Source organism: Eumetopias jubatus, unplaced genomic scaffold (genome assembly GCF_037043125.1).
Source record: "Eumetopias jubatus isolate StellerSeaLion01/CBP00866 unplaced genomic scaffold, mEumJub1_p1.0 scaffold_17, whole genome shotgun sequence".
Classification (NCBI taxonomy): Eukaryota; Metazoa; Chordata; class Mammalia; order Carnivora; family Otariidae; genus Eumetopias; species Eumetopias jubatus.
This window is the reverse complement of record NW_028274823.1, coordinates 77,771,403-77,797,713: the sequence shown is the minus strand read 5'-3', so window position 1 is coordinate 77,797,713 and position 26,311 is coordinate 77,771,403. Positions and strand designations below refer to the sequence as shown.

The window sequence follows — 26,311 nt, the reverse complement described above, 5'->3', positions numbered from 1 at the left end:
TAGGGATAGAGGGTACATACCTCAATATCATCAAAGCCATCTATGAAAAACCTACAGCAAATATCATTCTCAATGGGGAAAAACTGAGAGCTTTCCCCCTAAGGTCAGGAAGGCGCCAGGGATGTTCACTATCACCACTGCTGTTCAACATAATATTAGAAGTCCTAGCCACAGCAATCAGACAACAAAAAGAAATCAAAGGCATCCAAATCGGCAAAGAGGAAGTCAAACTCTCACTCTTTGCAGATGATACGATAATTTATACGGAAAATCCAAAAGACTCCACCCCAAAACTGCTAGAACTCATACAGGAATTCAGTAAAGTGGCAGGATATAAAATCAATGCACAGAAATCAGTGGCATTCCTATACACCAACAAGACAGAAGAGAGACTAATTAAGGAGTCGACCCCATTTACAACTGCACCCAAAACCCTAAGATACCTAGGAATAAATCTAACCAAAGAGACAAAGGACCTGTACTCAGAAAACTATAAAATATTCATGAAAGAAATTGAGGAAGACACAAAGAAATGAAAAAATGTTCCATGCTCATGGATCGGAAGAACAAACGTTGTGAAGATGTCAATGCTACCTAGAGCAATCCACACATTCAATGTAATCCCCATCAAAATACCATCCACTCTTTTCAAAGAAATGGAACAAATACTCCTAAAATTTGTATGGAACCAGAAAAGACCCCGAATAGCCAGAGGAATGTTGAAAAAAAAAAAAGCAAAGCTGGTGGCATCACAATTCCGGACTTCCAGCTCTATCACAAAGCTGTCATCATCAAGACAGTATGGTACTGGCACAAAAACAGACACATAGATCAATGGAACAGAATAGAGAGCCCAGAAATGGACCCTGAACTCTATGGTCAACTACTCTTCGACAAAGCAGGAAAGAATGTCCAATGGAAAAAAGACAGTCTCTTCAACAAATGGTGTTGGGAAAATTGGACAGCCACATGCAGAAGAATGAAACGGGACCATTTCCTTACACCACACACAAAAATAGACTCCAAAGGGTTGAAAGACCTAAACGTGAGACAGGAGTCCATCAAAATCCTAAAGGAGAACACAGGCAGCAACGTCTTTGACCTCAGCTGCAGTAACTTCTTCCTAGAAACATCGCCAAAGGCAAGGGAAGCAAGGGCAAAAATGAACTACTGGGATTTCATCAAGATAAAAAGCTTTTGCACAGCAAAAGAAACAGTCCACAAAACCAAAAGACAAGCAACAGAATGGGAGAAAATATTGGCAAATGACCTATCAGATAAAGGGCTAGTATCCAAAATCTATAAAGAACTTACCAAACTCAACACCCAAAGAACAAATAATCCAATCAAGAAATGGGCAGAAGACCCAAAATGTCTGTACTTTTTTCCAAAGAAGACATCCAAATGGCCAAAAGACACAAGAAAAAGTGCTCCACATCGCTCGGCATCAGGGAAATCCAAATCAAAACCTCAATGAGATACCACCTCACACCAGTCAGAATGGCTAAAATTAACAAGTCAGGAAACGACAGATGTTGGCGGGGATGCGGAGAAAGGGGAACCGTCCTACACTGTTGGTGGGAATGCAAGCTGGTGCAACCCCTCTGGAAAACAGTGTGGAGGTTCCTCAAAAAGTTGAAAATAGAGCTCCCATAGAGATCCAGCAATTGCACTACTGGGTATTTACCCCAAAGATACAAATGCAGGGATCCGAAGGGGTACGTGCACCACAATGTTTATAGCAGCAATGTCCACAATAGCGAAACTGTGGAAAGAGCCAAGATGTCCATCGACAGATGAATGGATAAAGAAGAGGTGGTATATATACACAATGGAATATTATGCAGCCATCAAAAGGAATGAGATATTGCCATTTGCAACGACGTGGATGGAACTGGAGGGTGTTATGCTGAGTGAAATAAGTCAACCAGAGAAAGACATGTATCCTATGACCTCACTGATATGAGGAATTCTTAATCTCAGGAAACAAACTGAGGGTTGCTGGAGTGGTGGGGGGTGGGAGGGATGGGGTGGCTGGGTGATGGACACTGGGGAAGGTATGTGCTATGGTGAGCGCTGTGAATTGTGCAATACTGTTGAATCACGGATCTGTACCTGTGAAACAAATAATGCAACATATGTTAAGAAAAAAAAAAAAAAGAAGGCAGCAGGAGGGGAAGAATGAAGGGGGGGAAATCAGAGGGGGAGACGAACCAGGAGAGATGATGGACTCTGAGAAACAAACTGAGGGTTCTGGGAGGGGGGGAGTGGGTTGGCCTGGTGATGGATATTGGGGAGGGCGCATTCTGCATGGAGCACTGGGGGTTGTGCACAAACAATGAATCATGGAACACTGCATCAAAAACTAATGATGTAATGTATGGTGATTAACATAACAATAAAAAATTAAAGAGAAAAAAAAAGAATCAACCTACATGTCCCCTCTTCCTTTAGCTTTACCTGGTCCACCCGGTCCAACCTCCAACTTCTTTGTTCTTCCACTTGTTCCCACAGTAGTGTACACCTGCACTCTTCTAGCACTTACCAGTATGTAGCAGTTTTGTGTCTTTAAGCCCATTTACTAGCTCACCTGTGAGTTCAATGATTATCGAATGGTATGTTATTTGGCATTTTTGTTCCATATAAGCCTAGTTTTCTTGAATAATATATTTATGATGACCACAGAGAAGCCCTTTTTTGTTCTTAACAATTTTAATGAATTAGTAAATGCTTTAAATTGTTGCAGAAACCCTTTCTAATTAATTTCGTTGCCCCAGTGACCTGAAGGAGATGACAGAACTTTCAAGCATGGCTTACCTTTCTTTTAAAGGATCATTTATGTAACTGATATCAGTACTAAAAAAAAAAAAATACTGAATTCATTTAAAGAAATAAGTGCTATTCCCTAATAGAAAGACCCCAAATATAATATCAGCAACGAGTCTTTCTCACCTTTATTCTTCCCAACTCAAACTGGAAAACATTGGGACTTGTAGCTTGTGCAAACACAGCAGGAAATAATTTTGTACTTGGCTCCACCTTAAACAAACAAATAAATTTGGTAAGATCAGGCAACGAAGAACACAAAGAAAAAATATTTTCTTTATAACGACTAAGGGACACTTTACAGAAGGGGACTGGACACTTGCATTCTCTCAGACAGATACCCCCTTTCAGTAATGATTTGGATTATTTAACGGCATTATCATAGGAACATTTCCAGAGGAATGCACTGTTTCCTCTGAAAGGCACTGTTATTATTCAAACAGAGATGAAAAGGGCAGAAATAAACTCATCTGTTTTCATTTTATTCTACTTTTTTTTTTTTTTTAAGATTTTAATTTATTTGAGAGAGAGGGATCGCATGCAAGCGGGAGGGGCAGAGGGAGAGAGAGAATCCTTAAGCAGGCTTCCTGCTGAGCACGGAGCCTGACCCAGGGCTCAACTCCATGACCTTGAGATCATGACCTGAGCCAAAATCAAGAGTCGAGGCTTAACCGACTGAGCCACCCAGGCGCCCCATAAATAAATTTTCTTCTAATTTCTGATGTACTTTTTGGTCTAAAGTGTGTTTTTCCTCTCATGGGGAGAAAAGGCTTTCTTTCTGGAAGCACGCCACCATCTCTGCCCACAGACCTGGTAGTACGTGCCCAGCTCCTTGCCGTTGGCAGTGAACGTGAGCAGCCCACTGGCGGCGTCCACCACACACCCGATCTCCAGGCCATTGTTGTTGCGTCCTTGCCCGGGGCTCATGCTCTCACCCGCACACACCATATAGCAGTTGCTGCGTTTGATGCTGAATTTCAAAAAAAAAACAAAAAACAAACAAACAAAAAAAGAAACACATTTTCATCTTCGTACGACCACAGACATGAGAGAAAGCATGTATATCTTGCAAACTAAACCTAAATTATGCTGCGCAAGCAACAAGCTCATGCTGTAATGGGAGAGGTGCACAATGGGCCTGATTCTGTGATTCTGAGCAAAACTCCATTGACTTCGTGGACATTCTGAATCAGGTCTTACACGTCTCTGAATTTCGCACCTAATGGAGACAGGTCAACAAGTTGGAACCAAGTAAAAACTGACCTGCACCTTCCCTCCAAAAACTCAAACCAAACTGGACCTTTTTCTGAGGTTCAAAAAAGTTTAACTATTTAATAATCATCCAAATTTGCAATTTTCATTCTCAAAGGGTTTTTTTTTCTTTTTAAACCACTTGTTCATGGATGAGAAGCATTCATTTCCAAACACTATCAAAATCCTGAGGCAAATTCTACATGAGCCATCAGTGATTCAGTATATTTAAAATTTGGCTAAAATTATGTCCCTTTGTGGACAATTTCCGGTGATCTGTTATGAGAGAAAGAATTAGCTAGAATATGCATTAAAATAAGTGATATTAACAACAAACCCTTGTTTCACCCTCACCGAAACCTTTACCAGAGATGGTAATAAACGTGATTTGAGCTTTGCCTCCTTCCCTTTCTCTGCCACAACAGAGTGCATGTGTTCATGAAACGATCAAAAAAAAAAAAAAAAAAAGTCAAAGGCAGGCAAGTAGGAGGAAAAGAAAAAGGAGACTGAGATAAAGTCAGTTTCGGAATCATCAAGTTGGCTCTGTTTCTTCGCCCTACTTACGTGAGATTCGACAACCCTTCCCTACCCTCTTATTTCTTATGCTAAAATCATCTCTCGGGTAACCCATCCCCACTGTTGGGTTATTTCCTTATACTATTGCCATCTCTGAAAAATCAACTGTGTCCTGCAAGAATATTCCCAGAGACAGGTGGTTTGGGACCCCCATACTGATGTATCAAGCACTCTTGACTGGAGATTTTGGCTCGGCCCACTGTCTCCAGGACTCCAGGGTTACAACCTGAAGGCAGGGGAGTGAGCTTCCAGTCACCACAAATGATGGTGCAGGTAGAGAAGAGAAGCAAGGTTATAGAGGACTTTTTCTATGAGACCTGTCACAGCAGATCAGAGAGGATGCATGGGCACAAAAGGTAGATGCAAATGGTCAGATCTTCTCTTGTCTTATTCTGCAAGGAAGATAGCCTTCTTCACTTTTTTGAAGGTTTGGTTTGAGTTTGGTTTTGTCTTACAAATGAAAAAGGATGGCACAGAAAGTGTAAGTGACTTACCCAAAGCCACACAGCGAGTCAATGGCAAAGCTGAGGAAAGAACCCACTGCTCCTCAGTCTGAGTTCAAATGCATCCACCTGGTCTCAACTACTAGCTCATATTCTCTTCACTTTTTTCTCCCCACCACATAACCAGTTCCCAAGACACATTTCAGACCACAGAGATCTCACATTCACCCATTCCTAATCCCAAAAACAAAGGCTAAGGACGGGTAACCCAAACTGTTAGTCACACACAGTGTCATCTGAAGGAATATACGATTTTTACCCAAAAAAAGATGCACTGCTCTTACTTTTATAATGTTTTTCACTTTTAATTTATTCAGATTCCTTACTGGTTTGTAGGAGTAACAAAAAGGAACCGACATGAATGGTTTGATGATATTGTTCCTATAAATACAATATTATCCTGGACATGAAACCCAAGGTGGGGGGAAACAAAACACCTAAGTTCATCAACATTTTCATCAGATATCATTCATGTAAAAAGAAAATTGAGAAAAACCGACCTTTCATGCACTTTTCCCTTTTCGTCTCCTAGAGTAACGGTTACTGTACGGACTCTGTCCAAGTCAAAGCCTGTATCATATTGATGGAAATCTGATGTAATCCAGCCTACCCAGACATTAGTAGGTTCTTGGCCAGGAAAGATTCTCACTGAGTAATAGTACTGTCAAGACAGTAAAACCAAGCGTTGGCAAAGTAAGAAGAAACAAAACTTTGATAGGCAATGTCTTTGAACTGCCTAAGACTGTATTTCTTGGTTTAAAATCATTTGGCCTAATTCAAATGTTACAGGTACAAAGAACTGACACTGTGAGGTAGGTCTGAAAACAGAGCGAAGGGAAATTAAATCACAAATAATGGGAAAAAGAGAAAAGATTTTATCAGAGCAAACATTCTAAGTGATGTGAGGCTTTATTATACTCGTAAGTATGTAAGTTTTATGTACATCCATAACATACATACAAATGTGTGTGTACATATATATAGTACACTTATGTAGAAAAATAATCCATTTAGGCAGGTAAGTTTCATAGTCTTTAAGTTTACAGAAGCATACTTATCAATGCTGAGTTTTTATACCTGTCACCCACCTCTTTGAATATGCTTCACCTTTTCCACCAATAACATAATATTTTGACACCTTAAAATCACTTTGAAATAGTTCACAAGTAATAAGTGAAAATCTAGCTCAAACATGGGGGCACTCTATGAGGGGCAGAACTATATATTTTTTCCCATTTGGCATTTTAGGAAAAGTTGCTTTAAAAACGGTAAGTGGTGGATGGCAAAACATGACCTCCAACACAATATTTTAAATCATCTTCCTTTAGACATATCACTAAGATGAAGGAAATCATATGCACTTGGAAAAATTAAATGGAAATCAAAATTTTTCCAAGAAACGGGATAGCAAAATCAGGATTAAGCACACCATCAGGATATTTTGCCTAAAATAGTTCTCTTAGTACATAATATATGTCAGAATATACCTATGCTTTTCAAAAGTTTGGCCCCCAATATATAAGCAAATAATTATTTTAAAATAAGCTGACTAAATAGGATGAATGAAAATGAACTCTTTGAAATGCAACACATAATAAGTGACAAAGAGGAGTAAGTGACAAAAGCTGCAACCTCATACCGTGGATGTTTGCATCAAATAATCGTAATCATCCCGATCATCTGCAAGGACATCTTCAGTGAGTCTTGCAGAATGGCTCGTGCTGTAATCTGGCTTTGTTCTTCTAAGCAAAAATCTGAAATATATTACAGCACTAAGAATAAGCAACATTAAAATGTTCTGCCTCACTGGAACATGAGCATATAATCATGTTAGTAGAGTGGTTCGAAACAAGGGTGATTTTGCTCCCCAGAGGACATCTGGTACTATCTGGAGACATTTCTGGTTGATGCAGCCGGGGGTGTGGGCCCCTGACATCTAAATGGGTGGAGGCCAGGGATGCTACTAAATATCCTTAACAGGGCAGACGCTCATAACAAATAATTATCTGACCCAGAGCACTGATCATGCCGAGGTTGAGAAATAAGGATTTAGTGCAAAAAAGGATGCTAAAATAACTTGCCTTCTTGTCGATAAAAAAATACTACTTGGAGAGAATCCTCTAGAATACTCTCTAAGTTTCAACCAAGAACAAAAATATAAACATCTTAAAAACTAACTCTTAGGAGGGCACGTTCTGCATGGAGCACTGGGTGTTACATGCAAACAATGAATCACGGAACACTACATCAAAAACTAATGACGTGATGTATGGTGATTCACATAACAATAAAAAATTAAAAAAAAACTAACTCTTAGGAGAAAATACTTGTAAATTATATATCTGATAAGGGGTTAATATCCAGAATATATAAAGAACTCCTATAACTCAACAACAAAGAAGCAAATAACCCAATAAAAAAAGGGGGGCAAAGAACCTGAAAAGACATTTCTCCAAAGACGATCCACAAATGGCCTATAAGCGTATGAAAAGATACTCAACATGATTAATCATCAGGGAAACGCAAATCAAAACCACAGCAGAGATGTCACTTCACAGCCATTAGGATGGCCATTACCAAAAAATCGGAAAGTAACAGGGGTTGCTAAGAATGTGCAGAAACTGGAACCCTTGTGCACTGTTGGTGGGAATATAAAATGGTGCAACTGCTATGGAAAATAGTATGAAGGTTCCTCAAAAACTTAAAAACAGAACTAGCAGCAATTCCACTTCTGGGTGTATATCCAGAATAATTTGAAGTAGGGCCTTGAAAATATATTCATACATGCATGTTCTTATCACCACTATTTGCAATAGCCAAGAGGCAGAATCAATCCAAAGTCCATCGATGGATGGATGGATAAACAAAATGTGTCTGTACTCAATGGGATAATATTCAGCCTTATAAAGGAAGGAAGTTCTGACACATGCAGCAACGTGGATGAACTTTGAGGACATTACGCTAAGTGAGTTAAGTCAATCGCACACAGGAAAAAAAAAAAAACAACAACACAGTATGATTCCGCTTCATAAAGTGGTCAGATTCGTAGAAATAAAAAGTAGAACACTGATGACCACAGGCTGGTGGGGAGATGGAAAGGAGAGTAGTTTAACGGGTACAGAGTTTCAATTTTTCAAGATGAAAAAGTTCTGGAGACCTGTCTCACAACAATGTGAATCTACTTGACACTACTCAACTGTACGCTTAAAAAAAAACGGCTAAAATGGCAAATTTTGTTATGCGTTTCTTACCACAATAAAGAAGTGCCTTAAATAAGTAACTCTTGGGATAGATTATGTCTGTGGTAACAAACGAGATGGCAAACAGGTTGTTTTTCTTGTCCCCTGTTGAATCCTTTATACGCAGAGGAGGAGGAGGAGGAAGTTGACACTGGGAAATCCCTTGCTCTTTCCTGTATACCCCTCCCCACATAATAACTACACATTTAAAATCATGTTGCATGGATCAATGACCTTTGTTTCAGACGAGAGGGCTTTTCCTGAGCATAATCTTTGTGGTTATTAAATTCTGGTTTTGTGGCTTCCTTGTCTTTGTCAACTCGATCTGGCACCAGATGGCCATGAGCAGTCTTCATTAGAACCTCAAAGTCAGAATCTGCATCATAGTCCTCAAGATCATTCTTGGGCCCAAAGAGGCCGGCGCCTGGGAGTCCTCCTGCCACCGTCTTGGAGAAGACTTCTGCGCACTCGATAGGCATGCTCAGACGATAGAACATGATATCGGTGCTGCTCTTCTGAGAACCGAAGGATTTCTGAGTCACCTTCAAACACGGAGAACTGTCTATGGTGCCGTCTATTCTGGTCACCTAGCAAATGAAGAAGCGAGAGTTCAAATGTGAATCAACACTGTCGACCTCCTGATTCTAAAGATCGCTAACAGACGTCACATCTTTCAAACCCCGAACACGGCCCGCGCGTGGCATAATTTAGCAAATGACAAGATTAAACGCAGGGAGTCCTGTGTTACAGACTCATAGCTCTGCTTCTGAGTCCAAGGACAGTTTAGGAAATCCATGTTACAATTATATTTATTCCTATTGAGCCTGGTGTTGACTATATAAAAAGAGAATTGATTATTGTTAATCAGTCTAATCAGGTACTCATAAAGTACTTAACATCAGAATCTAATGCTGTGCTCAGCTTCCACTACTATGTAGCACTTTAGGGCCACCTTTTTAAGTAAGTGGCAATAATTGTCCAAGGGGGAATTCCCATGCATTAAAGACATTCATCCCTCGTTTTTGGCAATGGTCTGAATTTTAAAGAAAAAGCAAACCTCGATATGCTCATGATTTGATGGGACCTGGAGAAACTGAGGAAGCCTCTTGCTTAGCCACATGGTAATATCCCTGTTGGTGTTAACAGCAAATGGCTCATAGCCCTCTTGTAAGCCACAAATGGTGAAATATTTCAAGGTGCTGACATCCTTTCCAAAGTTCATCCTGCCCACTTGAGCCACTCCAAGGCTACAGACAGGAATGAATCCTGGGAAGAAAAAATAAATAAATAAAATTTTCAGTATCATTCGTACGACAGCCTGTTTGCATGGAATTTCCAAAAGCACTGCTCCATTACTCTTGTCTTTGGGAGAGACGGTGGCACAAGGTCAAACAATATTCGGAGAAAAGAGACCACTGATGCTAAGTATTAAAGGTAAGGGTCAGAAGACCAGGGTTTGATCATAATTTACTAAATGCGGCCCCTAGATAAGACCCTTCTTTCACCCTGGACTTCTGTGAAAAGAGGTAAGTGCCCAGTAGCCCCCAGTCCTCCAGGGATCTCAGGGTGGTCAATAATAGAGGGACCTCCCCCACCCACAGCCTCTTAGCTCAGGAACGCATGGGACTCCCTCATAGAGGGAAGGTAAGAAAGATGTAAATGCCAAAGTGGGTTGCTCTTCAACCTAGAACAAGCATTTGAAACACGCAAAGTACTGAGCACAGCCTGAGCCACAGATTTCTTCACATATAACTCAAGGAAAAAAGATTAAAGGCAACATTTTTAAGTTTTCATTCACTTATAGCTGCTTTTGAGTTTTGAGGAAAACTGTGCCTTTATCTGGGGTACACTAGAACCAAGTGTAGAAAACACGTAAAAAACATATATAAATAAATATTCACAAGTAGTTGCTAAAAATCCCACTGAAACTCCTCCCATCCGTCCCTTTCCCTTTGATGTCACTGCCATTATAGATTAAGTAAGGCAATTCACGTCTGACCTAAATAATTAAGATATGAAATCAAAGTATAAGTTAAAAATAAACAAGAAACTAAATCAAAAGCAATAGCTATATGCAATAGGGGCAAATATCAAAATACTTCATCAGCTAATCTAATGTGTGGCAGGTTTAGTAAATCTTTCCACTACTGAATAAAAAGGGGAAAGTACATTAATTCTGTTCATTGTTTCTTTGAATTCCTTGGAATCAATTGTCTTTAGCAAGGGGCTGAGATGAAATTTTTCAGTGTGGAGGGTATGTGGAGGGATGTTTATGTACTCTTCATTTCCTTCTAGAATATTTCACACAGAAATTCAAGTAGTCAGTACAATAAACAAGGTCAGTATTGGAAAACAGACTACAGAGCAGAGGATCTAATTTACGGATCAAAAAAGCAGTGGATCCTAAGAAAAAACTAGCAATTGTCTACCATTATGATTTATACTTCTTCCCTTGTTGAAATTAGTGACAATAAAAGCAATATATAACCCTCAAAATAGCATGAGACAGTAAAAACTGCATCCTATAATTCATAACGATCTCACTCAGTTTGTATTCATCACGATATATATGCAAATAAATGGTTGTAGAATAGTGTTACCGACCAGGAAGCAAGAACACACCCAGCTGTGTGCAAGGAAGTGTGGATGATGAGTTTCTACTTAAAACTAAAACCCACAGCTGTGTCTGCAGCTGTGACAGGTCTTGAAGCATCAGTCAAGGGAAATTGTTTAAAATAAGTGTCCCCAAAGGAATCAAAGGAAAGGACTGGATAAACACAATAGACCTGAGACAGCTTGAGCCACATTTGCACAAATCGGCAAATCGAACACCCATTTGACATAAACTAGGGGATACCAAGAGAGAAACATTTCAGATTGTAAAGACTTATTTCTTGCTAGTCACTTTACATGTAGAAGGAATCCCTACCCTATAAGTGAAGCTAGAAATCCCTGCATAGATCTTTGGGTGTTTGTTATACTAATATCTGAACTTTTCTGTAGGTTGAGATATTTTCATTAAAAAAAAAAAAAGAAAACAAGTAACTTGGGTTGCCCACAGAGATTCATGTCCCAAAGTGTTCGCTATGGCTGCATTTATGATCAGAGAATACTGAGTGCACGATAGATGTATGTTTTTTCCCTTGAGATGTAATATTTAGTCTTTGAATCTGGTTTTCAAAGGTTCATTAATATATAGAAAAAATATTCATAATAAGTATTTTATGAAAGATACAGCATATGATTTATTTCTAAACCTAGGAAAGCATTAGAAATTTTTTTAATTAAAAAAGTGACAGAATGTAAAAAAAAAAGGTTACAAAATGCAAAATAAAAGTTACAGAATGGTGGGATTTTTTAAAACTCATTGCTCTTTCTTTTTCTGCTTCTCAATTTCACAAATTGTCTTCACTGAATATATATTTTACTATGAAAACAAGTGATAGCCTTTGTAAAAAATAAAGTATTCATTGAATAAATCGGAGAACCGGAGTATACCTACATCTTTCTCATACAGAAACGTGTAAGAGTAGTGCGGGTATAAAAAAAAAGTCAAACAAGTTCAGCCTCTTGAAGCTCAAGCTCTCTACGCTGCTGGGTATGCGGTGCGTTCAGTACCAGAGATCTTGCCAATAAATTGAATTAGTACAGGAATTATGAAGAGAAATTTAGTAATAGGCATCAAGACACTTTCAACCACTTCCTTATGCAAAAAATACTTAGGAGCTGCTGCCATGGCCAGAAACTGGGAATAATAGTTGACTAACACACAGACATCAGCCCAAAGGTTCTCACAGTCTACTGAGGTGGGAAGACAGGCAAAGAAGTTCTACCTCCTGAGCCATCTCCGGAGATGGGGTGCTAAGAGCAGAGGAAGGGGAGAGCAATGAAATTCAGGCAGGTTGTCAGAGGAGTTATCATCTGAGAGGGCAGATGGGCGTAGGTCCTACGAAATGACTAAGAACACAGAGCTTTGCGTCTAAGACACCCGCATGAAAATCTCCTTCCACCAAGTGTCAGCTATTTGACTTTTGACAAAGTCCTTAAATTCTCTAAGCTCTAATCCTTTCTTCTGTAACATCTACCCCACACGATTACAGTTTTAAAAATGAGATCCTCCGTGGATAGTGCTCACAACATGGATGCTCAGTGAACAAAATTTAAAAATTGGGGGGGGGAGGTAAAAGTAACTAAATATCCACAAAAGAAATGGACAATTATGATATATGCACAAAAAATGAGTATGTGTGGGCATTAAGAATCATGTTTAGGACTCATCAGAATGTAATTGCAGGGAGAGAGAAAACCAATATAACAAAATAAAAACAAGTGGTGATTCCAGCTAAGGGTAAACAGGTGTTCACTGCACTATTCTTGCACTTTTCTGAAAGGTTATTTCTCAAAATATAAAGTTGGTTAGAAAAATCAAAAGTTAAGTTTAAAATGTTTTTATATTGTGGAACAACATTTATAATATTAAGTTAAAAAGCTGGCTGGAGAAAATTATTTTTACATCTCCATGCTTTAAATGGAAGAAAAATACACTGAAGTCAAATTTCTCTCTGGGTAAAGGGAACCTCTACGGTTTTTAGCCATTTTCATTATACTCCTTTGTGTTTTCCAAATATGCAACCAGAATTTATTACTTCTTGATAAACAAACAGATGTAATTTTTCATTGTTTACAGCAGATACACACTTACACATGGTATTTTTACTGCTTTTCCTGTTTTAGGCCCCTTTCAAGGAATGTTTTCATGAAAGTATATCCATACGTAGAAACTGGCATATGGTTTTTTTCCTCTCCTTAATTTAGATGAAGAACTTAATAAAAGTTAAATCATACTGTGACTTCTGAAGATGCAGTTTTATGTTTTGTTTTGTTTGTAGAGGGGAGGAGAAAGAGAGAGGGTGCTAGCTGTGGGAGGTGGGGAGAGGTGGAGGGAGAGAGAGAATCTTAAGCAGGCTCTATGCCCAGCAAGGAGCCGGACGAAAGGCTCCATCTCAAGACCCTGAGATCATGACCTGAGGCGAAATCAAGAGCCAGATGCTTAACCGACTGAACCACCCAGGCGCCCCCGAAGATGCAGTTTTCCTAAAATTTCTGTGATAAAAAGACAACCAGTATTTCTAAAAATTGCATGTTTTTAAATTAGCGTACGCACAGCAGGAGCAACTGGATGGCCACGACATCAGGGAAGAGAGTGGAGGGAAACTACAGGTGCTTTTCAGTCACGTGACAGAAGGGCCAGGCCTCAGGCACTTGCATTTGGCCAGTACTTGGCAAAGTGCCTAGCAAAGAAAGGTGCAGACAATGGATGACATGCCCATCACACAAGGCTCCCTAGTAGTGGCTAACGGTCCCTCAGTGTTTTTATCTGATGCTCCTCTCACTGAACGTTAACAACCATTGGTTGAGATAGGAATCATTATCACTTTCCTGACAAGGCAACCAACCTTTTAGCTTAAATCACTTGCTCACAACAAAGTGGCCAGAGAAGAAACCCAGGCCTGCCAGATCCTAAGGCCCATGCTTTAAGTCAGGGCCATACATAACCAGAGAGGAGAGATTTTAGGTTTCGTGGGCCATACAGTCTGGCAAAACTACTCAAACCTGAGATGCAGTGCAAAAGGGGCCGTATAATTAAACGAATGAGTGTGACTATATTCCAATACAACTTTATTTACAAAAACAGGTGGCAAGCTGGATCTGCTTCAGGGCTTGGTATGCCAACCCCTGCTATAAGTTACTTTTCAACATTGTCTCCATATAGTATCAGGTCCTGCCATTCACTAAGTATTTAATGAACACCTACCATGTGCCAAGCACTGTTCTTGGCTGAAGATACAGCTGTGAACAGAATGGAAGAGTCCCTTTCTGGAGCTCACCTTTGGGTGGGCATAAGTAAATAAACATAGTTATATATACATATATAAAATATAATGTCAGGAAATGATAAATGCTACCAAGACTTACTGAATGTTTGCCATAAATTAAACAAGATGGGTTGATAAATGACATCACTCTTAATAATTGCCCAGAGCAAAACAGGATAACTGAGGTTCAATTCTTTATTAGTTCAGAATAAGCTGAACACACAAATACTCCAACACAAGAAAACAGATTTCCACAAATTCAGGCACATACCTCAGCATAAGTAAAATTTTGGTCCTACCTTCCTGTGCTTTGCGTTCTCCATCTTCCATTCTAGTCACCTTAACTGACACCCTGCAAATAACAAAGCCTGAGGATATCTAAGGGAAGTTTTCTTCCTAGCAGTGGATCTTAAATTTAGTACACATGAGTCCAATTGGTTTCTTGGGACTGAGCCAGACCCACCCTAGCCATTTGTAAATCTGTTAAAACAGTAGCTACAACGTATGGTTAAACTGCTTCCTCCAACAAAAGACAGATGGCTTCAGCAAATTTTAACTTTCTCCGTTGATGAGCCTCCCTGCTCCGGAGCAGAGGGGTGTGTGACAAGCGTGCAAGTCCAGCAAAGGAATTGGCAGGCACAGGATTGTGGGGGTGTGATGCAGGCGTGAAATCTGTGGCGGGGGCTAAAATGACAGAAGATAAAGCAGATCACAAGCATACCAGCTTGTTGTAAGACATACGGTTTCAGACTTCGAAATTTCTGAACTACAGATACGAATCCACATTTATAACCCAAACCAAATGGCCGGAAGCAGTAAAAATGGGCAGTATTAGACTAAAATGTACATTTGAATTATTTGATCAGAAGGAAGAATAACACTTAATAGTGGCTTAGTATGTGCCAGATAATATATAGGCACTTTGCCACTTATTATAAATTATTAACCTCATTTTTCAAGATGAGGAAACAAATAAGATGTTAAATCATTTGTCTAAGGTCCTGTAGCTGGTTAAACAGGAAGCAAGACTGAATCAAGAATGCAAGAAGGAGGGTAAAACAGAAATAAGACATACTTGCCTTAGATCTCTGGGATCTTTAGAACTGGAAGGGGCATAAAGAGATCATTTCCAGTTAGAGCTTTTTATTTTAAGGAAACAAAAACAGAGAGGCTATTTGCCCAAAGCCATACAAGAAGAATTATTTTCAGAATTGGGTCTAGAACCCAGGACTTCAGACATGAAATCTGCTGCTTTTATTCCACTTTGGCTTAGAAAATGACTTAATAAATACACGGAGGAAGGACTTTTGGAATTTATTATGTTTCAAGTGTATCTTTAGTGCAAAGACTTTGTATTACCAATTTTGGCACAAATAGGGACAACCCTATACTTTCCTCCTGGCTCTGGGTTCACTTCAGATAATCAAGATCAGTAGGCAATTTTATTTTTGCTCCTGAATACTATTAAGTGTCCTCTTTTCATCAACATACACAATGTAAATGTCAATTAACTGGTCAGTTTAAGCTAAGCAGGGTTTGGTTTTCACTGAACTCATCGATCATTTCACAGTGAATTTCCCCAAATAACATGTGTAGAAAATATATACGTGAACTCAAAAGACAGAAACTAGATCATCTGAAATTTAACTCTAAGTAATCAAAATAAAAGTTCCCCTCATTTGTTAAAGTCATACATATTTAAGAGTTTTCTTCCTGGAGAAGTCCAAAGAATTTCTAGAATCTCTCTTTTCTGATTCTAGACGAAACTATGAAATGGATTATGCCAGTTCCCAACATCTTCAGACTCTAGAATTTGTCTACCACTTTATAACTAACTGCCTTTATCGTCACTCAAAATATCCAGTGTCCCAACACAATTTTGGGGCTGTTTGGATGGCCCCACTGCAGTGACTCACAGTCTTGACTTCTCTCAGCAAGTGCTAATTTTTAATTAGGGATATCCTTAATAAGTTACTGTCCCAGGTGGGATACAGACGTGCATCTGAGGTCTGTATCAACGGCAGGTTTCACAGTGACACTTGTTACAGGAAGGACAGATGTCCTGGGCGAGCTGGAAGGCGGGGATCTGGGACTGTCCGTCCTTCTGCTACTCTTAACTTTATGTCATGTTGGAAACCTTCTAGGGCGCCTGGGTGGCTCAGTTGGTTAAGCGACTGCCTTCGGCTCAGGTCATGATCCTGGAGTCCCAGGATCGAGTCCCGCATCGGGCTCCCTGCTTGGCGGGGAGTCTGCCTCTCCCTCTGACCTTCTTCCCTCTCGTGCTCTCTCTCTACCATTTTCTCTCTCTCAATAAATAAAAATCTTTAAAAAAATAAAAAAAAAGAAAACCTTCTAAATCTGTATCCATGAAGTGGTTAAACTGTTGCAATATTTCAAGGAGCATAAAAAAGAATACGTTAGTCTGCAGGTTCCATGCTCTTGTTTGTTTCCTTCTTTCTTTTTTAAAGGTAGGATGATAAAATCAGTAATGGAAGGTTATGCTTCCCTTTTTCCTTAGAGGGCTTTTCAGCCTAAAGCTACGCCATTACTTTAATTACAACAATATTCTTCTGTTTTTTTGCGCCCGTGGAAAGGAATTCCATGCAGTCTAAGCCCCGGGAGTTCAGTTTTGCTCGCTGTCCTTCCAGGTGGCAGACAGAGCATCACAAGCATCAGTTCTGGATTTGGTTATAATCATTACAGATGTAGAACCTGAGGGCCCTGAGCTGATCTTTACTTAACAGAAGAGCCGAGGAGGTTGAAAAAGCTCCAGCACGATGAGGCCTTTACACAACACAAGATAATGTACCTACAGCCAACTCTGTCAAAGGCAGGTGATCTCCAGACAAAATAACTATTCCTTCACCATATGGCAAGATTTTAAACGACTCTCTTCCTTGCTTTAAATCAAGGGTTATGATTAGCTCTTCAAACCACTGGTGACAGAAGGCTCCGCACATAAATCATGAGTGCTACTAGGTTCGCAGGGGACACGTGCGGAGGGGGGGCAGTTTATCAGTTTCCTCGGGGTTCCATTTAACAAAATCCCCGACTAGGTGGGTTAAACAACAGAAATTTCTTCTCACATTTCTGGAGACAGAAAGTCCAAGATCAGGGTGTCCATGGGTTTGGTTTCTCTGGAAGCCTCTCTCATGGCTTGGGGATGGCTGCCTTCCCATGGCCTTTGCTCTGTGCATGGGCACTCCTGGTGTCTCTTCATCTTCTTATAAGGACCAGTCATCCCTGATTAGGGCCTGACCCTTATGAACTCATCTAACCTTAACGATTTCTTTAAAGGCCCAAATACACTCACATTAGGGGGTTAGGGCTTCAACGTATGAGTCTGGGTGGGGCGTACAATTCAGGCCATAACAGGTGGGATCGAGACGTGGTTGCATTCAGAATGCCGTATTCACCAGCAGACACCTCTCTGAACCCATGCTTGCTGGGCCTCAAGGAACCCCGAAGGAAACCCTGGATCAGAAGAATCTGAACTCTAGGAAGAATTTCATTTAATACTCACACAAGGCATTTCTTCTTCTTTTTTTTTTAAGTAAGCCTAGCTGATTTTTCATATGCTTCAGGAGGTAGCAAGCCCCAGCAGAAGACATGCATTCAATCTTCATGGTAGTAAGAATTGGCTTATATTATACAGGCTCTCCTTTCAAGTAAGTGAGGGCCATGGGTTATGTATTAGAGAAAATTCTGTACACCATCAGTGTGTCAGGGAAATGTCATACCGTTTGCATGTTTCACCACTGTTTCTTTGTCTTTGTTTCCTTTTTGGCTTTATTTTTGCTATTTTGTTTTGCTTTTCTTACATTTATATTTTTCTTTACATCTATATTTTGCGAGGGAATCTGAAATTTATAGTATGTGACAATTAAGAAAGTGACTGAGTAGAGCTGGTTGACAACCAAACTAAAGAACAAAGAAAGGAGGGAATGCCTTTTAAGTTAGGGTATAACTATGTTTACTACCCACATAATTTTAGGGGGATTTGATACTGCTTTAGTATAAATGAGGTTTAATTGGGAGGCTCAGGGATGCATCCATATTATTCCAATTGAAATTAGTGATAATTAGTTTTGTTTGACCTATGGAAATTTGCCCTATGAGTGTGCTTTTAAGTAATAAATTATCCTCATAAGGCAGGGAAGAGGGCACAGGACTAATAAAAAGTACCATTTGCTATGAGCTGGTATTTGGGACTAAGATTCTGTTTTTAAATCGGGGTACTGAGTTACATCATGCATGAACCACAAGATTTCCTTCAGCTTCTCCAGAGACCTAGAGAAAAAGCCACCGTCTCGTCTTCCTGGCTTCTTTTCTCCAGGCTAATAAACCAAATATCAGGCTTTTAGAGTTTGCCATTCTGATGGTACCAAAAAGCAAGAGATAACACCACCCCAAAAGCTCACCAAAGAAAAGGTCATTTTTCCCTGAGGCCGGAAGCAGCTTTGAGCATTCAATGAAGGGCTCCTCCCTCCCTGAGGTGGCCTCAGACTGACCCTAAGAATGGAGGGCAGGGGAGGAACACCCCATTCCCACTACCTCACCAAAACTGCAGAATGGGAGAAGAGATTTCAAAGAGATAAACCTCCCCCAAAGGGGTGACGCATCATTAGAATTCCTGTTCAGGAACCTCTGAAAAGTTTTCTCAGGCACCTGGATGGCTCCATCGTTAGGCGTCTGCCTCTGGCTCAGGTCATGATCCCAGGGTCCTGGGATCGAGCCCCACATCGGGCTCCATCCCAGGGTTCTGGGATCGAGCCCCACATCGGGCTCCCTGCTCAGCAGAAGCCTGCTTCCCCCTCTCCCACTCCCCCTGCTTGTGTTCCCTCTCTCGCTGTGTCTCTCTCTCTGTCAAATAAATAAATAAAATCTTTAAGGAAAAAAAAAAAAAGTTTTCTCTGTAGAGACCTCTGTTGGAATGTGGCCGGGAGACCTCTCCCCAGAGACAGGATTCCAGAGAAGGAAGCAACAAGGTAAGAGGTAGGACACAAGACGACCAAATATTAGGGAGTTGAGGGAGATGGAAAAAAAGCAAAGAAATTTGGGACTGTGGGAAATACGACACCATTCATTTTGCTTGGAGGGCTCACCTGCAAACGTGAGGCACTGTGCTCATAAGACACAGACCATTACTATTCCTTATATCCAGACCCTTACTTTCGCTGGTGTAAGAGGAAAAATTCTTCTTTGTGCTGGAGATCACACCCGCTTCACCTTACCAGGAACTTCCGTTAATATCGTCTCTCAGACTTTTACCATCAATTTCTCCCTCTCTACTAGATTATTCCCCAAAGCTCTACAGACATGCTCATGAATCTTATTTCTTTGTTAAGAATCTCAAGTGCACAGAAGGGGAAGGTGGATTAATTACAAACTGTTGTTCCTGACACACTCTCATCATGACCTGCTTTTGCTTCGTTCTTTAGTTGGAACTTTTTAGATACTGCAATAAGCATTTGCTAACCCACCACCCAAAGGAAAACCTAGAGCCTTAATGATAGCATACATCTAACCATATTACGCTGATTTTCCCATCTCCCTGCCTCCCTCCACCTGAAAAAAAAACCATCACCCCAAATCCTAAAATCAGCACTCTCTTACTTTCTTTATATGTACTTTAAAAATATACTTTGGGGGAACCTGGGCGGCTCAGTCGGGTAAGCGTCTGCCTTCTGCTCAGGTCATGATCTCAGGGTCCTGGGATCGAGCCCCGCATTGGGCTCCCTGCTCAGTGGGGAGTCTGCTTCTCTCTCTGCCTCTCCCTCTGTGTGTGCGCTTGCTCTCTCTCTTTCTCTCTGGCTCTGAGTCTCTCTCAAATAAATGAACAAAATCTTTAAAAATAATAATAAAATAAAACATACTTTGAAAGTTTGGGTTGTATGTAACTTTTACAAAAATGGTAACATCCTGTGTGATTCTTGATTTCATGTCCTATTGCTTTTTAACAAAACACCACAACTTTAGTGGCTTAAGACAAAACCAATTTATTAGCTTGTATTTCTGAAGGCCAGAAGTCCAAAATGGATTTTCCTGGGCTAGCAGGTGTCCACAGGGCTTGTGTTCCTTCTAGGGACTCTGGACTCTGGGAAGAGTCTGGTCCCTGCCCTTTCCAGCTTCTAGAGGCTTCCTATCTTCCCTCACTCTTTACTTCTTCAGAAACCAGCATCTTCAAATCTCTCCTTCTCTCTCTTGTGCCCCCCCCCAAGCTAACTCCAGCCTCTCTCTTTTTCTTTTTTTAATTTTATTATGTTACGTTAGTCACCATACATCATTAGTCTTTGATGTGGTGATCCACGATCCATTGTTTTCCTCTTACACTGTTGGTGGGAATGCAAGTTGGTACAGCCACTTTGGAAAACAGTGTGGAGGTTCCTCAAAAATTTAAAAACAGAGCTACCCTATGACCCAGCAATTGCACTCCTGGGTATTTACCCCAAAGACACAGATGTAGTAAAAAGGAGGGCCATATGCACCCCAATGTTCATAGCAGCAATGTCCGCAATGGCCAAACTGTGGAAAGAGCCGAGATGCCCTTCAGCAGATGAATGGATGAAGAAGATGTGGTCCATCTATACCATGGAATATGACTCAGCCAGCCTCTCTCTTAAAAGGACCTTTGTGATTACACTGGAACCACCCAGAAAATCCAGGACAATCTTCCAAACTCAAGATCCTTATCTTAATCACATCTGCAAAATCCCTTTGCTACGTAAGGTCATGTATTGACTGGTTTTAGGGAGAAGGACATGGACATCTTTTGGGGGCACGGTCTGCCTACCGTAGTTACCTTTCAGGACTTACTTCTCACCTTGAAATATTCCTATGCCACCTGTCTCTGCAGCTTCCCTGTTTATTCATGCACTCTCCGGCAGGTGTGCATTGGATGGCTTCCTGGCTTTGGCTGCCATAAGCAGTGTTCCTATGCACATTCTTGTTCATGTCTCCTGCTGTCAAGATATACAAAGGTCATTGGGGAAACTGGGATAGAATTTCCGGGCCATTGGGAGGTAAATATTCAACTTTCAGAGATACTGTCAAAGTGGTTTTTTTGTTTTGTTTTGTTTTTTAAGTGAGAGCACCATGTGCACTCCTAAGAGCAATGGAAAGGGGTTCAATGGAAAGCCAATGCTTGGTATTGCCCAATCTCTAAAAAATTTTTGCCAGCAGAATGGATCTAAAATAGCATCTAATCATGGTTTACATTTCCCTGATCATTAACAAATAGTTCCTCAAATGTTTACTGTCCATCTGAATTTCGTCTACAAGATGTCTACTCATGGCTTTTCTTCCTTTTTCTTAGTGATTTCAGTTCTTTATGTTTTTCCTAACACTAACATTGTTTTCAGTTGTTTACATTGCATTTGGGTTCCCTGACCCTACTACTAAATTGTTTGGTTTTTTTTCATTCCCTTTAAGGTTTTTTTGGTTGTTCTTTAAATGAAAGTTCTTAAGTTTGTGTAGATGGGTTTACCAGTCTTTTATAGTCACTGGGTTTTGTTTACATTTGTTTGTTCTACTCTAAAAGTTTCCCACGCCATCGTCTAAAAAGATTTCCCTCTATTTCCTACCAAGAACTGCAAAGTTTTATTTTTGACATTTAAGACCTCAGTCCATTTATGGTGTGAGGAAATAATCCAATCTCATCTTTTCATTCAAATCCCATTTATCTCAAACTCACTTTCCCCCACCACCCTGACGATGGCATCCATCACATTATAAGGTTCCACACGTGGGCTGATGGGTTATTCCATCCTCTCTACTTTATCCTCTTGATTCACTGCCTATCTCTGCACAAATACTACTCTCTCTTAATGATTACAGCTTCAAAATAAATCCTTATTGGGGAGCCTGGGGGGCTCAGTCGGTTAAGAATCCGACTCTTGGGTTCAGCTCAGGCCATGATCTCAGGGTCGTGAAATTGAACCCTGCATCCCGCTCTGTGCTCAGTGTAGAGTCTGCTTAAGATTCTCTCTCTCTCTCTCTCTCTCTCTCCCCCCCTTTGCCCCTCCAGCCCCCTGCATGCATGCACATGCATGCGCGTGCTCTCTCTCCAAAATAAATCAATCTTAAAAAAATCCTTATTTTATCCTTCAAAATAAATACAACAGAACATATACCCTATCCTTGCTCTTCTTTATCCTAAGTAATCTAGAGATTTTAGTGTTTTACTCTCTCATATACTTTTTGGAAACATTTTCTTAAGCCCCATGAGAAACTCCTTGAGACTTTAATGGACAAAGCACAATGTTGGAAGAATTAATATCTTAAGGCTATTGTTTTCTCTCTGAACATAATAGAGCTCTCATTTATTGAGTAATAAATCTTTTTTAAACTATTTTATTAAGTTATGATGGACATATCAAAGTCTGTACATACTTAGTATGCACAACTTGATGAGTTTAGAGATAAGTATACGCCCATGAAATCATCACAATCTACACCATAAACCTATCAGTTATCTCCGAAATCTTACCCCTGCCCTCTTATTTTTATCATTATCATTATTAATGTGTGGGGGGGTGTAAAATAAGAACACTTAACATCTGCCTTTGCAAAATTTTAGGCATTGTAATTCAGGCCTATAGTTAACTAAAGGCAGGAGCTCTCTAGGACTTACTCATCCTGTATAACTGAAGATTTGTACCCTTTGATTAATACTTCTCTATTTCTCTCTTTCCTCAGCCCCTGGCAGCCACCATTCTACTCTCTACTTCTATGGCTATTTTAGATTCATCATCCACATGTATCGTGTAGTACTTAGTATTTGTCCTTCTGTATCTGGCTTATTTCACTTAGTATTATGTCCTCCAGCTATCCATGTTGTCACAAATGGCAGAATCCACTTCTATTTTTTAAGGCTGAGTAATATTCCATTGTATGTATATTTCACATTTTCTTTATTCATTCATCTGTCAAAAGACACTTAGATTATTTCCTTATTATGAATAATCCTGCAACGTACCAGTTGACATTCCCACCAACAGTATATGAGGGTTTCCTTTTCTCCACACCCTCAACAACACTTCCTTTTTTTTTTTTTTTGATCATAGCCATCTGACAGGTGTGAAGTGATATCTCATTATGTTGCTGATTTGCATTTCCCTGGTGATGAGTGATGTTGAGCACCTTTCCATATAACTGTTGGCCACTTGTAGGTCTTCTTTGGAGAAAAATCTATTCAGTTCCTTTGTCCATTTTTTTTAAATAGGTTATTTGTTGTTTTTGCCAATGAGTTGCAAATATATTTTGAAAATTACTTTTTATCAGATATGTGGCTTGCAAATATTTTTTCCCATTCCACAGGTTGCCTTTTTTTTTTTAAATTTTATTATGTTATGTTAGTCACCATACAATACATCATTAGTTTTTGATGGGATCCACGATCAGGTTGCCTTTCCATTGTGTTGATGGTATCCTTTCTTGTGCAAAAGGTTTCTAATTTGATGTAATTTCACTTATCCATTTTTTCTTTACTTGACTACTTTTGGTGTCATCCAAAAAATCATTGCTAAGGCAACTGTCAAATAGCTTTTCCCCTGTTTCTCCTCGTAATTTTACTTTCAGGTCTTATGAAGTCTTTAGTCCATTTTGAGTTGATTTTTGTGTATAGTCACAAAAACATTGCATATGGTCCAAAATTGGATAAAAGGTCCAATTGCTTTTTTTATGTGTGGATATCCAGTTTTCCCAACACTAGTTATTAAACAGACTATCCATTTCCCATATGTAGTCTTGGTATCCTTGTCAAAGATCAGCTGACCATATATGATGAATCTCTTAATAAAGTTATTCTCTCAATAAAGTTTAATGATTTTCTCTGTAAAGGCATTCTACACCTTCTGTTAGAGTGATAACTAGTTACTGCAAGTACCTGATGTTACTGTGAAGGCTATCTTCTCCTTAATTTAGTTTCAGGGTTGCCTCTAGCATAGACATGCTAACTTGCTAAATGCTTCAATTATTCCTAGTAACGTCTATAGATTCTTTACAGTTTTCTCTGCAAATAATTACATTATCTGCAAATAATGATAGATTTGTTGTTCCCTTTATTGTTCCCTTTATTCCAATTCTCATCACTTCCAATTTTGTTTCTTGTCATATCACAAGTTTAAAAAAGAATTTACTACAACACTTTTTTTTTTTTTTTTTACAACAACAGATTTCTTAGCACAGGACTGTACCGTAGTTGCTAAAGTACTAAAGATTTTGTAAGTGTTCTATATTTAAATTCTCCTTACATCTTGCCATGCTTGATTTGGCATGTTTTACCATCATCATAATTCTTCCTTATTGCTACAGAGACAGTGAACTCAAACATATATACACTGGTTATTAAAGCAATCAAAAGAACTATGTGGTAAGATCAATGGATGTACATATATATCTGTATCTCCATGGAGATATATATATCTCCAATCTCTACTAGGCCCTGCTCTTGTCCCCCCACCTAACATGGTAAGAATCATCTCCACTGTGCTCTTGAGGAAGTATATCAAGAAATGCTCCGTATAAAAATGATTACTTTAAAAGAAAAAAAAAAAGCTTTAGTCCCAAATTTGATTTGGGATAATCATCTCTGGCTTTACTAAGATACACTAGGTTAAGTCAAAACTCCTTTCAGGTTCTTGCTAAGGGACAGAGGTCATAGCCTGACTGGCTATGAGAACGCTGTGGGTAACGGTATGAGAATGTCAACTGCTATAGGCAACATGGTGTGTGATAAAAATCTGCATAGGGACTGGGAGAATTACATACACGTCGAAGTGATTCCTGATGAAGAGGAGTGCTTGAGGCTGCATTACACGTGCTCAAGTTCCTCTTCACTATCCCTCTGATGGATGGCCTTTGTAGTACTTTAGCAACAACAGCATATCCCTGTGGCTTTTCATACTTGCTCTTTTGTGCCCCCGTTGTCTCGAGGGCTGTCACTCAGTGGTGACGGGGAAACGAAGGAGCCCGTCTCAAGGCCTCCCGTTAGTTACACCCAGAGCAGGCCCCTCGAATTTCTTATTTTTCAGTAAGCTGTGTAAAGTTAATTGAGAGGGAAATGGAAAATTCCACTCCAAAAAGCATTTTCAAGTCACAGGCCTGGATAAACTCCATTTTATGGAAGAAGATTTAGAATTATGAGTGGCCTCTATAAAGTTAATTGCAAATGATCATGGCTATGTGAAAATAATAACCTGCCTTGGAGACCAAAAAGATACCTCCCCAGCACCTCCAACAAAAGCCCAACAATACGTACCATAAAATTTTCAGGCAATTCATCAGAATGCTATATTAACTCTATAATAGAGGTACCAAAATAAGTTTCAAGTCAATTTTTTAAATCTTAAAAATTCTGTGAAGTGTAAAGTCAAAAACGTTGTTTATAAGACTGTACCAGACAGACTCGCTCAGAGTCTATTTCACCTCCACGATGTGACTGACTGGTCTTTGCAACAGCGCTGCAAGCATTAACATTTGTCATGTGCTTAAATAGTATGGATGGGCATTCCGTGTTGTTTATAATTCTAACATCATTCTCTGAATCTACGTGGCATTAATTAAGCAAACAGAACTCACACAGTCATTTCCTTCCAATGAAGGAAGGCACAGTATACAACAATTTTTAAATAACAACCAATTAAAAAAATAAAAGCTCAGGTCACATCTATCAATACAGACAGAACCCACAGAAAAAGCCCCTCTCCCACCTTCCCCTGACACATTAACACTCATAAAGACAATCCCACAGAAAGGGAGACCGGAGAGGGCCAGTTTTGCTACCCAGAGATACGGGTGTGCAAAGCAGAAATTAAGTTATAAAAATGTAGAATTCTGGGGTGCCTGGGTGGCTCAGTCAGTTAAGTGGCTGCCTTCGGCTCAGGTCATGATCTTGGGGTCCTGAGATAGAGCCCCATATCAAGTTCCCTGCTTATTGGGGAGTCTGCTTCTCCCTCTCCCCCCACACCCCTACTCATGCTCTCTCTCAGATAAATACAATCTTTTAAAAAAATGTAGAATTCCTATCACTTTTGCAAAT

The 26,311-nt window shown here is 39.8% G+C and overlaps 1 protein-coding gene across 1 annotated transcript in view; it reads right to left on the bottom strand.

The window, feature by feature from the left end:
• RYR2 (ryanodine receptor 2) overlaps nucleotides 1-26,311 on the bottom strand; it is a 424,890-nt gene that overhangs the window by 219,205 nt on the left and 179,374 nt on the right. The window contains exons 26-31 of the mRNA XM_028104495.2: nucleotides 9,453-9,661; nucleotides 8,630-8,982; nucleotides 6,796-6,910; nucleotides 5,657-5,817; nucleotides 3,637-3,796; nucleotides 2,953-3,039 (exon numbers count right to left, since the gene is read on the bottom strand). Of these exons, the coding sequence (XP_027960296.2) occupies nucleotides 2,953-3,039; nucleotides 3,637-3,796; nucleotides 5,657-5,817; nucleotides 6,796-6,910; nucleotides 8,630-8,982; nucleotides 9,453-9,661 (1,085 nt within the window). The remainder of the gene's footprint in view (nucleotides 1-2,952; nucleotides 3,040-3,636; nucleotides 3,797-5,656; nucleotides 5,818-6,795; nucleotides 6,911-8,629; nucleotides 8,983-9,452; nucleotides 9,662-26,311) is intronic.